The sequence below is a fragment of the Grammomys surdaster genome, unplaced genomic scaffold (genome assembly GCF_004785775.1).
Source record: "Grammomys surdaster isolate TR1022 unplaced genomic scaffold, NIH_TR_1.0 125750, whole genome shotgun sequence".
NCBI lineage: Eukaryota > Metazoa > Chordata > Mammalia > Rodentia > Muridae > Grammomys > Grammomys surdaster.
In genome coordinates this window covers 2,412,306-2,427,753 of record NW_021620582.1, presented here as the reverse complement: position 1 = coordinate 2,427,753, position 15,448 = coordinate 2,412,306, and the positions used below count along the sequence as shown (strand labels likewise).

The 15,448-nt window shown below is 47.2% G+C and overlaps 2 protein-coding genes across 2 annotated transcripts in view; one reads left to right on the top strand and one right to left on the bottom strand.

The window, feature by feature from the left end:
* Lrp10 (LDL receptor related protein 10) lies at positions 1–5,885 on the bottom strand. The gene is made up of 7 exons (XM_028788433.1): positions 5,417–5,885; positions 5,086–5,130; positions 4,339–4,474; positions 2,639–2,829; positions 1,513–2,530; positions 1,129–1,258; positions 1–1,029 (listed from the first exon to the last, which is right to left on the bottom strand). Exons 1-7 carry the CDS (start codon positions 5,451–5,453, stop codon positions 445–447), a joined length of 2,142 nt encoding a protein of 713 aa, XP_028644266.1. The 5' UTR covers positions 5,454–5,885; the 3' UTR covers positions 1–444.
* The window catches only part of Slc7a7 (solute carrier family 7 member 7), an 88,184-nt gene continuing 77,932 nt past the window's right edge, over positions 5,197–15,448 (top strand). Inside the window, exon 1 of the mRNA XM_028788437.1 lies at positions 5,197–5,254. The gene's annotated coding sequence lies outside the window, so the exon portion shown is untranslated. The remainder of the gene's footprint in view (positions 5,255–15,448) is intronic.

Below are 15,448 nucleotides of genomic sequence, written 5' to 3'. Positions count from 1 at the left end.
TGATTTACCAAGGGCTGAAATCTATGATTCCTTTATTTTTGTTGCCTTGATTTCCTGGACAATGATGCAGGCTAAGAGGCAAAAGCACTTGTGTCCTCTAAGTGGGCCAGGTACCACAGGGACGGAGGCTAGCCAAACCATCGCCCCAGCCAAACCCTCCCCTTGGGACCTAGGTCTCCAGCCAACCAGTCTAGTAGTTAAGGCCACTTTTGGGTGGGAGTTGGAAAGGACGGAGTGTCCAAGTCTGTGATCCTTTCCGCATCTTTCTTAACACAGCTATCTGGACAGCAGGCTGGGCAGAGGGTGGTAGTGAAGTCTCTTGTCATACACAGGTGCACTCAGTGAACGCTCTCCCTGTTGGAGGGACACTAACTTTCTGTGCTACATAGATCCGTAGGGAAGCTGAACCACTTCCAAGGAGCAAACCATTGTGTCTAGAGTCCCTCAGGCAAGCAGTGGCTCATCCTCTGCCTCCACCACCCAGACTTCTGGCTCGGCCAGTGGCATTAACAACACATCATCCTCATCCTCTGGTGACAGGACTGTTGTGTGAGTTCCAGTTTGGGTCCAAGTGGGGCCTGGGGGCCACAGGCTGGGTAGGAGGCGGCCTCGTAGGACCTGTACAACTCCAGACAACAGTGACGATTCTACAGGCATGGAGGGTAGTGGCCCTGGAGGCTCAGAAACAGTAGCAAGGGCCGGAAGTGTGCTTGGGGTTGGGATGGGAGTCTTTATGGGCAGTGGAGGAGCCTGCTCCCCATCCTGGCCCCCTACTGCCCCACCCTCACAAGCTTGGCCTGTACTGTCATCCAGGGCCTCAGAGGGAACAGAAGGTGTGACCTGGGATCTGGTCTCAGGTGCCCGAGCCTGGGTATTGGTTCGAGGAAGCAGGCCCCAACGACGGAGACGTCGAACCAGACGACGAACTGAGCGGCCGCGCTGGCGACGGCGGCCCCCGGATGTTCCTCCTGGAGTCATATCCTGGCGTAAGATCTGAAGCAGAGACCGTAGGTTCCCCAGCACAGAGTTCTGTAAGGAGAGGAGGCAGACATCAGAATCAGGGGCCCAGATGGCTAGGTAGGAGACAAGGCTGGCACCATGAGGTACAAGATTGGAAGAATGACTTACATCATTAGGGTTCTCTGTGGGGAAGTCTTCTACAGGTGGGATGGCACCCTGGGCAATAAGCTGCCCATAGGAAGGGGGTGCCTGTTGCTGCACAATCTCAGCCTCCATCCGGGAGAGGGGGGCAAAGATGCTAGAAGAAAGGAGGATCACTCAGTCCTAAGTCACTCACAGTGAAGGCAATGGGCCTTGGCTCAGAAGGCCTCCTCCCTCCATTCCCAGGCCAGGTCTGTCCGAAGTCATGTCCCTTCCTTCCTAGAGACTACTGTCAGGAGCCAATCACAGGAACCACTCCTCAGGGTGGGCCTGCTCAGTGTCCAGGATCTGCATGGGTCCCATCTCACCCTCAGTCCCGACCCCTCCACCGCCATCCCCCCTTCAACTGACCTGTACTCCTGGGTGCGAATGGCATAGAGTTTGCAGGTGCAGCCGAGAGCGATGACCAGCAACAGGCCACACACCAGGCTGCCAATGACCGCTGCTGTGATGACTTTTCGGGGCAGGGTGTAGGGGCAGTCCCACTCATCACTGCCATCGGTACAGTCTGGCTGGCCATCACACACCCATGTCTCATACACACACTTCTCATCACGGCACCGGAAGTTGCCGGGCTGGCAATGCCGGCAGCGCCTCTCATCTGCTCCGTCAGCGCAGAATGTCTGGTAGTTGCAGCGGTCAGCAGGCAGGTAGCAGGCTGTGGCGCCAGGGGTGCCAGCAGCTCCGCAGGGGAAGTGTCCCGGTGGACAGCCAGGGCAACCCTCTTCATCTGTGCCATCAGCACAGTCCCATGAGCCATCACAGCGCTGTGCCTCGCTATAGCAACGCTCGCCAAGATTTTCACTAGCTCCCAGGCCTGAGCCCAAGCCGCAGGGTCTGTCCCAAGGTAAACAGTAGCCCCGAACGTGGTAGGTAGCATTAAAGCCCCGGCCACTGCTCCAAGCAACTGTGTGGTAGGACACAACAGCCTGACCAGACAGGGTCTCCACAGTGACAGCCTTGCCATTGCTGAAGTGGGTGAGACTACGTAGCAGTCGAGGGGTCTCAGGGGGCCCAGCACCATCATACACATGCACGGCATCTCCATAACTCAAGTCCAAGGCTGTGAAGCGCACTGCCAGCCGCCGGCCATCATGGGGGTCCAGCAGCCACACGCAGGATTGGGGGTGGGAGACTGAGGCCAGGTGTGAATATCCAGGGGAAGAAAAGACCCCATAAAAGTCCTCCAAGGTGAGATTGCAGGCCAGAGTTGGTGCGGGGGCTGGACTGAGGTTAGGGAATGGATCTGAGCTGCAACCTGCCTCATCAGAGCCATCGCCACAGGCATCGATTCCATCACAGCGCTGAGCTGCTGGAATGCAGCGGTGGTTCAGGCACTGGAACTCTTCCTGCAGGCACAGTAGCCAATCTGCAGAGGCACCAAGAGACAGGGGAGTGCCAGAACTCCCAGGCTCCTCGCCTCTTCCCGGGACAACCACTTCTTTATTGATCCCAAGGCACTCCCTGTTCAGCTTACCTTGACTGTAAGTCAGCAAGAAGCCCTGGCCCATGGGTGCTCTGGCCCCAGTATAGATGTATGTAATGGTGACATTGCCCCCTGGTAGCTGCAAAGGGCCAGGAGGGGCCTCACACAGGGAGATTGGTGGCTGCAGAGGGGAGTGCAGGATTAAATGCTCTGAGCCACAGGCCAAGTGCAGCTTCTGGAACCTATGAGGTACAGAAGAGCAAGACATGAGATGTTCTAGAGTTTTGCTCGCCACCTCCCGTCTTGATGACTAGTCCCTGGTAGCCCAGGAACATAAATGCTTCCTTACCAATGATACAAACAGCCAAATGAGAACTCAGCCAATCCTTTAACAGTAAAATATAATCAATGGAGAAAGTTCCAACAGAGGTGCCATTAGACCACAAGACCCTTCCTAGAGTCCTCTGAGAGAACTGATGTGCTCAGGGACCAAGGTGAGACCTGGATTATTACTTTGCAGTTGTTGTGATACCATCGCCCAAGCACAGTGACCAGCAGTTACATGACAAAATGTATCATAGTTCAACTAACCACAACAGCTCAGCTCTACAAGCGATGAGGAAAATCTGAGATCCTCACGGCTGTCCCGTGGGTCAACACAGCCTCTTTTTAGATTGTTTTCTCCTTTATGTACCATTGTGGATAAATTCTTTGGTGTTTTGTTTGTTTATTTTGTTTTTGAGATAGGTTTTTTTTTTTTTGTAGCCTTGGCTATCCTGGAACTCAGAACTTAGACCAGGCTAGCCTCGAACTCACAGAGATCTGTCTACCTCTGCCTGAGGGCTGTTATCAAGTGAAATGTATGAGGCAAACTGCCAGCTAACACGGGCCCCAGTGAGGAGACTTAGGGGTACAGGGCTGGGACTGTTGCTTAGAGACAGAGTGGTCGGTCTTATCTAGGATGTGTGAAACCCTGAGTTGTTTCCCAGTAGTGAAAGCAAAATGAACAAAACCGAAACCAAAACCACACAAAACCTCAACCAACAAACCAACCAAATAAAAAACAAAAAAACCCAAACAAACAAAAACAACAGCAAAAAAAGAAAGAAGGAAAAATAAGAAAAAAACAAAAAGAAAAAGGAATACTGGGCATAGTGATTTCACAGGAAAACTCAAAATTTGGGAGGATGAGCTGGAGCACAAACTTAAGGCCAACCTGGGCTGCACAGTGAAACTCTGTCTCAAAACAGAAGAAAAAAAAAGAAGAAGAAGAAGAAAGACAAGAGGAGAGAAGGGAAGAGGGGGGAGAGGGGAGAGGGAGGAGTAAGACGCAATGCAGAAAGGCAGACCCAGAGAATTATTTTGCTAAGGACAGAACCTAGGACTTCTGCACACTCCACCCGAGTGTTCAACCAATGAGCTAGTAATACAGTCCCAACCCTGAGGAAGAGTCTATGCTGATGAACAAGTGGGCCATGCTATGGATTGAAGGACTCATCACAAGTCTAGCTGAGTCCAGAATAATTTCTAGAATCCTTTGGAGATGGCCAGTCCCCAAGCTAAACATCCACCACAGCTTAGCTTCAATTTACCATCTCTGGCCTAGAAACCAAGCCTTTACAGCAGACCCAGCCAAACCAAGTTCTATCCTGCTGACAAGGATGGAAATACATAGAGAAGTGATCTAAGGCTTTTGCAGAGTGAGAGGGAAGGGACAGTAGAGAGAAATGGGGACTTGCCTTGTTTCTCACCTGACAGTTACTGTCTGCTCCTTGCTGCCCAGAATAATCCAGGTGCAGTTGGCAGGGGAGCTTCGGCTGTCCCGGCCTAGAGGCCTCTGTAAAGTGCCTTGTACTTCCAAGAGCACTGCTGGGGGTGCCTCACAAGCTGGAGGGAGAAGGTGGAGACACTGATACAGTTTTTTTTTTTTTTTTAAACATTCTTCCTCCCCTAGATATCTCTGGATGCCTCAAGAAGGCAAAAACCCCACCTACCAGTGACAGCCAACTGGTCCCCCCTTCCTCTTCATTATTTTTCTTAAAGACAAAAATCTTTTGTAGCCTAGGCTATCCTCAAAGTCATTATGTAGCTGAGGCTAGCCTTGAACTGATCCTCCTGCCTCTGCCTCCCAAGTGCTGGGATTATAGGAGTTGGTTACCCCATTCTTCTTCCACATTCTTTATACTTCATCTTAAATATTAACACTATAAGTAATGTTAATATAGGTTTTGTGGCAGCCACAGGGTCAGTAGGCAGAGGAAATATTACTTCTACTCTCAGGAAGACCTTACCACTAGCTAGGGAGACAAAATATGGATATTACACATAAAAAATGAGATGATTCATGACAACTACCAGGTGCAAGTTCGCGTTTGGCCTCAGTTTCCCCTCCTGTAAAGTAAAATTACAGCAGATTCCAAGATCCAGGAGAGAGAGTCTTTCTCTTGGGTGTATCTTCATTCCCACGTCCCAGAATCCTAGGAACTCCCTCTACTTACCAGAATTTGGGAACGTGATCCGGTCTGGGCGGGCCAGAGCACCTCCTAGAGGGGGATCGAGAAAGGGCAGCAGAGTGAGTTAAGTTTTCTTCACCTGGGCAACTCCAGAGAGAGGCCCATCTGAGACTTCCGGACAGTTTATAGGAAAGGGTAGAAGAGCCGGAAGGAGGTGCGTGACCTCGCGGTAAGGTCGCCTTCCCTGGCTGAGTGGGTGGGACAGTGGTGGGACAGCCCGAGAGGAGGTCGAGGCTCGACGGGGCGGCGCAGGGGTCGTGGGTCGCCAAGGAAGTCGCAAGACGGCGGGCTGTGACACCGGGGCGGGGACTCTTACCGAGGAGGAGGAAAAGAAGGGGGAAGGCCGATAGCATCCTGGGTCGAACAGGGGTGCCGGCAAGGTCCCGGGGCGCCGCTTGTCTACCTGACAGGAAACTCCGCGCCGGGTGGGGGCTGCATAGCCCTGGAGCGACCCAGGCTCGGGGTGCCAGGGCTGGACGCACGGCGGAGAGGAACAGGGGTGACGCCTCTTGCCAACTTCAGAGTTGATCGCTCCTTACCGGTGCCGGCGGTGCTCGCCCGGAAGGCCGCGAGCGCCCGGGCCAGGCCCGGCCGCACCTGCCGGGCTCGACGCTGCGTCCTCCGCAGACCAAACTTTGTGGACTGTTCGTCCCCGATCCGGCGGGCGGCTCGGTCCCCGTGGCCCTCAGGGGAGCGGGACGGCGGCTTTGCACAGCTCGCGGTGCCCAGCGGACCCCGGCCGAAGCCCAGCAGCCGGCGACGAGGGGCGCGGCCAGCCTGGCCCCACCCCTGCCAGTCACCGCGCGGCCACGCCCACCCGCGCTCAGCCCTTTTCCGGGTTGCTTTTGCCGTAAGCCTCTGGATAGCCCTTTGCCTGCCGCCTGCGTTATCTTTCGGGTCGTATCTTGTCAAAGGATGTCTCTTTTACCCGCCGTAACTGTTAAGTGTCTTTGGACCCTTAAATTCTCAGTACTTTTTCTTGACCCAACGCCTGAGATCCGGTAGCGCTTCTGGTAGTAAGCCTTTCCTGAACCAATTACCAGGCGCTATTATAATTATCTGTTACAATGTTTATCACTCCCGCCCCCGCCTCAGCTTTGGAATCTGACACTTCCTGTAGGCTGAGGCCTAGACTGGGTACCTTCCCAACAGTGTTGCTTGTTCCCCTGCTGAGATCCAGTAAGATCGCACGGATGGTAAATACATAATATGGCTTCACTTGCTGGTTCGGTGAACTTGAGAAAATTACTCCTCCGTTCAGCAGTCCTGTAAAATTGAGGGTCTTGATAGTGCCACTCCCTCCTATGGTACTTGTGAACATTTAGGGTAATAATGCAGATTGACCCCTAAGCACGTTGGCAGACATAGGAAGTGAAGTGCTTCTGTCCAATAGCAACAATTATTCTCAGGCGTAGGGTGCTATTATTAAATTTTGTGGGTTTCCGGCTTCCTGAGGCACAGGTGGGTAATATTTACAAAGAATAAAAATTGAATTTTTTTCACATTTCAGGCTTATACCTAAGTACACTTAGTACACATATAGTAAATATTTAACAGCGAGATGTTTGTTCCTCTTGTCAACAGTCCTGTGAGGTAGATTCTATGGTCACATCCATTTTACAGATAAGGAAGTGCTGGCATGGAGAAGTTCAGTAATATGTTCCCCTAATCTGAAATTTCAAATCTGAACAGATCCCACAATCTTAAACTGTTTGAGCACCAACACAGCGCCACAGGTAGGAAATTCCATACAGTGAACTTTGTTTCATCTGCAGAATTGCTAAAAATATTGATTAAATTTATCTTCATGTTACTTGTGATTTGTATATGAGACATGGATAAATTCCATCTACTGGTGTGCTGTGGCATACATTGTAACTTGTGTGTGTGTGATTAAAATAAATGTCAACAATTATTTTCAGTGCTTCTAGGATCACTCACCATCTGCTAGGCTTTATTCATAGCATTTTGCATATATTATCTCATTGAAAGGTGACCACACCTCTGAGAAGTCAGTGTTGGAAACTGAGTCACAAATAGTTGAGATAACTTGTTTCTAAATCAAACTCTTAGCATATAAAAGAGCTAGACTCAGACAACAAGATTCAGTCAAGTTGTCTGGACTAGACTCCCTGCTGCTTAACATGACATGGTAAATACTAGAATCCTCAGATCAAAGACTTTGTTTTAGGGAGGGTTTCTTGTATCATGGGCTGGCTTTGAACTCCTGATTCTCTTGACTCTACTTCCAAGTGATGGGGTCATAAACATGTCACCATGTCCAGCTAGAACAAAGATTTTAACACCTGACTACTTTCTAGAATAGTTTTTATGTAAAGACAGCTGGTCATTTTGGTGTATACCTTTAGTTCCAGCACTCAGGAGGCCAAGGCAGGTGGATCTCTATGGGTTTGAGACCTGTCTGGTCTACCTAGTAAGTTCCAGGCAAGCCAATACTACGTAGTGAGGGCCTGTCTCAAATACAAAAACACTAGACTGTTTGTAAATAAGGAAAGAGGTTATCTGCCAGCTGTTCACCTGCTTTGAGATTCATGGTGCAACTTTCTGCAAACTACATTTCCCAGGCTTCCTTTCAGAATAATCTCGCTGTAGTCTCAGCCTTCAGGGGGAAAACTGGGGCAGGGAGGAGGAAGGAGAATCCAGGGTGTACCGTACACCCCTGCTTTAACTTTGGGTGGAGCAGGAGTTATCAGTCTGCCACGGTTTCAGCTCTGGCTGAGTAGCTTAGCCTCCAGCCACTCTGGTTTTACCACTTCCTTCCTTTATTCCTTCCTCAGCTTCTCCTGACTCTCTCTCAGCATCTCCTTTCAGTGTTTTGGTGATTTTGCCTTATCTGTACATATTTCTTTCATACACTCTCAACTTCTTTTTTTCCCTACCCATGATTTATTTTTGTGTATGTGAATATGACTGTGTGTGTGTGTGTGTGTGTGCGCGCGCCATGTCAAGTGTAAGTGCATGCAGAGGCCAGAAGAGGACATCAGATCCCCTGTGGCTGGAGTTAATGTGCAGTTCTAAGTTGCCTGATATGGGTGCTGGGTACTGCCCTCTGGAAGAGCAGCAAGCACTCTTAATTGCTGAGGTTTTTTTGTTTTTGTTTTTGTTTTTGTTTTTTGGTGTTTTGAGGCAGAGTCTCATGTAGTTGAGGCTAGCTTTGAACTCCTCATTGTCTGCCTCTACCATCCCAGTGCTAAGATTACAGAGAAGCCATTACTATTGGATTTTTTTAATGAAAAATATTTTATTTTTTCTCTCTCTGTGTATGTGTGTATTATATATTTATGTGTATGTGTATGTTGTGTTTGACTGTACTTGGTCATGAGTGTGGGGGTCAGGGACAACTTTTGAGAGTTGGGTCTCTCCACCACTATATGAGTTCCAAGGATTGAGCTCAGTTCATTGATGGAATCTACCCGTTAAGCCATCTTTCTCCCTTTTCCTCCTCTTCCTTTTCTTCTTCTTCTTCCTCCTCCTCCTCCTCCTCTTCTTCCTTCCTTGTCTGTTTGTTTACTTGCTTGTTCATTTACTGTGTGTGTACCCTGGAGTGCATGAGCATACATTTCTATGAAGGTCAGAGAACAATTTTCATGAGGTAGTCAGTTCTCCTTCCACCCTGGGAATTCCATCGATTGAATTTAAGTTGTCAGGATTGGTGGCAGGCATCCTTACCCACTGAACCATCTTATCTGTCAAAGTTGTTTCTCTCTGTAAAAATGTGTTAGGCTTAGTAGTGTACACATTTAATCCCAGCACTCAAGAGGCAGATGCAGGTGGGTGGAGGATATCTGTGAATTCAAATCCAGCCTGTTCTACATAGAGAGATCTTGTCTAAAAACAAGAATATTATGTCTAATTTGTGCTGCCCATATACTTGAACATATGGAAGCATCCACTAGAGTGTAATTTGACTACTAGAGGCCATGTCCTTAAGAAGAGATGATTCTCCCTACACTAGAAGTTATCAACTGTCAATAGCTCCTTAGCTAGGGGTGGGGAGTTGTGAGCCCAAGCCTGCCATGCTGGAATGTTGACTGGCTTGATCTTGTGCAGGTCTTGTGCAAGCAACTGTAGCTGCTGTGAGTCTGTGAGTACAGCGGGGCCAGGCAGTCACTGTTTTGTTCAAGTCCTCCCCAACATCTGGCTCTTACAATCCTTTTATCCTCTCTTCCATGGATGAGAGATGTGAAATAGCTGATCCATTTCTCTCTCTCTCTCTCTCTCTCTCTCTCTCTCTCTCTCTCTCTCTCTAAACACACACACACACACACATCATGGCTTTCCACCCATGACCAAGTTCCCCAGAATAATAACTTGGGGACGAAATTCTATATGAATAAATGCCTAAGCCAACTTATTCTGTGAGTGCCATATGGTTAGTTACCTCACCTCAATTTCATGAGACTGTCTCTTTCAGTGTACTGGGACAAATCTTCCACACGGGACTATTTCCCAGAATCCTATCTGTCTCTGCCAGATGTCCAACCACCTTCTAATTCTGCCTCAGCTCATTGTCCAATCAGCCTTTTATTGACAGGTGAATGCTTTTATACAACACACAAGAGATTTATTCTCTCTCTCTCTCTCTCTCTGCCTTGTGGCTGTGAATCAAGATGTGAGCTCTCAGATATTCCTTTGCTCTACCATCAAGGGCTCTAACTCAACCAAAAGCCAAATGAAACACTTTAAAAATATAAGTATAGTGTTTTACCACTGCTGTAGAAAAGTAAGATACAACACACACACACACACACACACACACACACACACACACACAGGCAATAGTACTGGACCCTGGAGCCAGCCTATTTTCGGTCTCATTGCAGTCATGTAAAGTCTTGCCTGGGGCTGGAAGATACATTTCTAAGATAGTTCATTTCCACGATTGACAAGGAGGCAGGCTGCTGGCAGGAAGACGCAGTCCCTTTCCATGTGAGCAACTTCACAGACTATCTGAGTGTCCTGGCTCCTCAAAAAGAAGAATCCACAAGGGAGCAAAGTGGGAGTCCAATCCAGTAACACTAATCTCAGTAATCACATTCCAAGGCTGGGCGTGCAGCTCAGTGGTAAAGTATTTGTCTGGTGTGCTGGTTGATTTTTGTCAGTTAGACATAATTCTAATCATACCTGGAAAGAGGGAGTCTTTTTGAGGAATCACCTTCATCAGATTGGCCTGTAGGAAAGTTTGTGGGGACATTTTCTTAATTAATGATTAGATAGGGAGGGCCCAGCCCATTGTAGGAGGTGCTACTCCTAAACAAGATGGTCCTGGATTATGTAAGAGCGGGTTGAGCAAGCCCTGAGGAGCAAGCCAACAAGCGTTGCACCTCTATGGTTTCTGCCTCCAGGCACCTGCTCTGTTTGTGTTCCTGCCTCGGCTTTCTTCAGTGGACTATGACCTGGGGTATGTAAACCAAATAAACCCTTCCCTCCCCAAATTGCTTTTGGCTAGTGTTTTATCACATCAATAGAAAACTGGCTAAGAAGGCCAGGTGTGCTGTGCACACCTTTAATCCCAGCATTCCCAGCACTCCCAGCCCTGGGATTAAAGTGGGGTTTTTCTTGACTAATGCCTTATGGGTGGCTCCTTAGTTACTGACTGTGGTGATCTGAAGACCTATGAATACAACAAAACCTTATATTCCTGTTCCCACCCACCCCATTCCCAACACCTAAAGGCAGGATGGGAGACAAGTCACGCGCAGGAACAGTTCCATAGATATTCCTAGTCACAAAGGGAGCGAGGTATACAAAGTACTCACTAGACCATAGATATCCTAAATCCAGAAAGGTACAGCTTGGCCATTGGTATTAGAACTCAAGACCTGAGCATACTTTTTCAGAGTGCTTGGCTCCCCAGTGGTCTCTTTATTTTCTTATCTTCTGGGAGGTTTTTTCAACCTCCTTGTTTTGCTTTAGAACATTTTGTATCATTTTTTGCTTCTTTTGAGCTAAGCCAGCAGCGATTCTGCTAATACAATCCTTTAAAAAACTTATATGGAGGGGCTGGAGAGATGGCTCAGCGGTTAAGAGCACTGACTGCTCTTCCAGAGGTCGTGAGTTCAAATCCCAGCAACCACATGGTGGCTCACAACCATCCGTAATGAGATTGGATGCCCTCTTCTGGTGTGTCCGAAGACAGCGACAGTGTACTCATAAATAAAATAAATAAATAATAAAAAAAAAAAAAAAAAAAAAAAAACTTATATGGATCTCTGATTGGTGAGATGGCTGGTGTTTGGTGCTGAGCCTGATGATCTGAGCTCCATCTCTGGGACCCTACCGGTAGATGAAGAGAACTGACTCCGTCTCACAACCCACAAACCATGACATGTGTATGCCGCTCTTCTCCATATGCAATAAATAAATAAAACCATTTAAATTTTTTAAAAGAAAACTTTTGTGGGCCCCCTGTGAATTGTGCTGGGGCTCTGCTAGATGAAAGTTTGTATTCTCAAATGTCCGTGGCATAATTTGTCTTCTCTGAGACTGCTGAAGAACAGTGGCATTCAGGTATTTTTTATGGAAATAAGGGTGGTGCTTGGGACTAAACTCAGGGCATCGTGCCGGCAATGCCTACATTCTACTTCTGAGCTACATTTGCAGCCCTGCTCAGCTTCTCTTTATATAAGATTTATTTAAATAGTGTGTGTACTCATAGAAATATGAGGCTCCAACCCATTTATAGCTGGAGATTATTTTTTTAAGATTTATTTATTTTACGTATATGAGCACACTGCAGCTATCTTCAGATACACTAGAAGAGGGTATCAGATCCCATTACAGGTGGTTGTGAGCCACCATGTGGTTGCTGGGAATTGAACTCAGGACCTCTGGAAGAGCAGTCAGTGCTCTTAACCACTGAGCCATCTCTCCAGCCCATTTTCCTGCTTTCAGGACTTCAGGCTGACTACCTTTATTAAACTCCAGCATAACAAGGGTAGCCTTTCCCCCAGTTCAAAATATTCTCCATCTCCCTTAAGTTTCCACTTGTGCCTTTAAAACAATGAAAGATAGCCAGGCAGTGGTGGTGCACACCTTTAATCCCAGCACTTGGGAGGCAGAGGCAGGTGGATTTCTGAGTTCGAGGCCAGCCTGGTCTATAGAGTGAGTTCCAGGATAGCCAGGGCTACACAGAGAAATCCTGTCTCGAAAAAATAACAACAACAACAACAACAACAAAAAACCCCCAAAAAAACAAAAAAAAAAACCAAAAACAAACAAACAAACAAAAAACAATGAAAGATGTCTTTATTTTATGGCATGTGTGTACATGAGTGTATGTATGTGCACTGTGTACATGCAAGTGTCTGTGGAGACCAGAAGAATGCACTGGATCCTTGGAGCTGGAGTTGTGAGCCACTGGCAGTTGTGAGCCACCAGATGAGAGTACTGGGAATTAAACTCGGGTTCTCTGTAAGAGCAGTAAGTGCTGTTAACCATTGAGCTTACCTCCCTTAAAAGGCTTCTTAAAAGGTCATCATGGTTCTACTAAAGCTACTGTGAGCACTTTGGTTTCATTAACACGGATCCCAGTCTTTCTAGCTTCTGAAGACAGGAACATCAAAGAATTAAGTGTCTTGGCTTACAGAAAGCATTATGTAACAATGGCGATTGTTCTCCTGACCAGACTGCATCGAATTATTGAAATAATACTATTTGCAATGTGCTAAAAAGCCTTTTTTTCCTGCACTTCAAAGGCTCCTTTTAGTCAGAATGGGAGGCCAAGTTTTTGCCAGACATCATGGTTCATGCCTGTGATTCTAGCACTCAGGAGTGTGAGACAGGAAGAATAGGAGTTCAGAGCCATCCTCAGTTATAAAGTAAGTTCAAGGCCAGCCTTGGCTACATAAGATTTTGTATCAAAACAAGACATCACTACCAACCAAACAACCAAACCAAACACACTAAAGCCAAAATCTTTACAATTACTTATAAGGCACAATGGTCTCTTGCCCCAGTACCCACCTCACCTCTACCTCTCCTGTTCTCTTCCTCGCTCCTTCTGTCTAGCCACTCTGCCTTGTTCTCTCTGGATTTCATGAGAGGCACACTATAACCTCAGGCTTTTGTCATTTGCTCTTCCCTTTACTTGGAAGATTCTTCCTGAGAACTACAAGGCTTACTAATAGCCCAAGATCCCAGTGGGGCCTTCTCTACCCATATCATGTAAAATCACATGGAATTAGTATCTCCCTTCCTCATTTAAAATTGCCCTCAATACTTGTTGCTATGCAACATACTATATATCTCTCTAATTTATCACATTTGCTGTTCACTCCATTCACAAGAGTAGATGTCAGAGATCATTGGCCTTCTGTTACGTTTTTGTTACTAAAGGTAATGTATGTATTGGTACTCAGGAAACACTGGCTGAGTGAATAGTAAATGGATGAATTAATCAATGAATCAATGACTGCTAGTCACAGGTGTTTCTTAAATGATGTCTTTTCATCTATTGACCACCCTTTGAATTATTAGTTGCTCATTAAAGATTAGGAACCTCTTCTTGAGGTAGAGAAGTTGAGGACCTACATTGTATAGGACACCTATTAGGGCCTTTGATGCTCCTTCACAACTTCATGACTCATGGGTGAAAGGATTGTCTAGCTTCACAGACCACAGGGGCAATGGGGACTTCATGGAGCAAGTTGTACTAGACGCTAAAACGAGGCCAATGAAATTGAGGGACAGGAAATGCCCATGGGGTGTGATGGAAAGGTTCAGGAAGGCTTTTTAGGAGGCAAGTTCAGTAAATGCCTCAGAATGAGATTCATGTACAGAAGCTTGACCGAAATGAAGCCTTGGGCTGGGAAGCATATGCCTCCTCCGTTCCTTAGCTGAGGACTAAACCCAGAGCCCGATGCTTGCTAGGCAAATGCTCTATCCCTGAGCTAAATCACCAGTCATAGCTCATATCTTCAGTCCCAGCATTTGGGAGGCAGAGGCAGGTGGATCTTTTTGAGTTTGGTCTACATAGAGAGCTTGGTCTACATATGGAGTTCTAGGCCAGCTAAGGCTATAAAGTGAGACCCTATCTTATTTTAGTTTTTTCCCTTTTTTTCTTTTTCTTTTTTTCATCTTCCTTTTTCTTTTCTTTCTTTCTTTTTCTTTCTTTTTTTTTTCTTTTTTGGAGACAGGGTTTCTCTGTGTAGCTTTGGCTGTTCTGGAACTCGATCTGGAGACTAGGCTGGCCTTGAATTTATAGAGACCCACTTGCCTCTGCCTCTCAAGTGCTGTTATTAATGCTGTTATTAAGTGTATGCCACCACTGCCCTGCTTAGTGAGACCCTATGTTGAAGAAGAAGAAGGAGGAGGAGGAGGAGGAGGAAGAGGAAGAGGAAGAGGAAGAGGAGGAGGAGGAAGAAGAGGAGAAGGAGGAGAAGGAGGAGGAGGAGAATGGGAGGGGGAGAGGGAGGGGGAGGGGGAGGGGGAAGAGGAGAAAGAGGAAGAAGGAAAAGCAGCAGCAGCAGCAGCAGCAGCAGCAGCCTTGGATGATAGAATTCTGTAATCCCAGTACTTCTGAACCTCAGGGAAGATCTTCAGTTAGGAAGCTCTCCAGTCTCCAGATCCTGTGTATGTACACACACACACACACACACACACACACACACACTGTGTATGTACACACACACACACACACTCCAACTTTGAATAGGAAGACTAAAAAAAAAATCAAGGAGAATTCTGACTACTTGAGAAAAAGGTTTTCAAGATGGGAAACCTGTTTGAAGGGAGAGGCAGGACCCTACCACATGGCTATAGGTGCTGGTTTGTGCTTCAGGGAGAAAAACAATTGGCTTTATGTCTTTATTATGTGGGGTAGGGCATGCCTCCCAGGTTTAGTGACTTTAATTATGTTTGAGTCTTGTATATTTCAAAATTGAAAAACACTTAGCTCTCGCTCTCGCGCTCTCTCTCTCTCTCTCTCCCAACAGTGTCTTGCTTTGTAGTTCTGTCTGGCCTAAAGCTAGCTACATAGACCAAGATGACCTTGAACTTGTATCAATATATCTGCCTTTCCCTCAGAGTCCCTCACAGAGCTAGGATGAGAGGTAATTGCCACTGTGCCCAGATATTAAGATATATCTTTAAAGGCCTGATATATTTAAAATATTTAAAGTGGGGCATGGTCACTCATACTTATAACTCCAGTATTTAGGAGGCAGAGGCTGGTGGGTCTTTGTAATTTCAAGGCCAGCCTGGTCCATATAGTGAGTTACAGTCTAGTCAATGCTACGTAGTGAGACACTGTCTAAGCAACAAGCAAGCGAGAAAGACAGAGAGAGAGAGAGAGAGAGAGAGAGAGAGAGAGAGAGAGAGAGAGAGA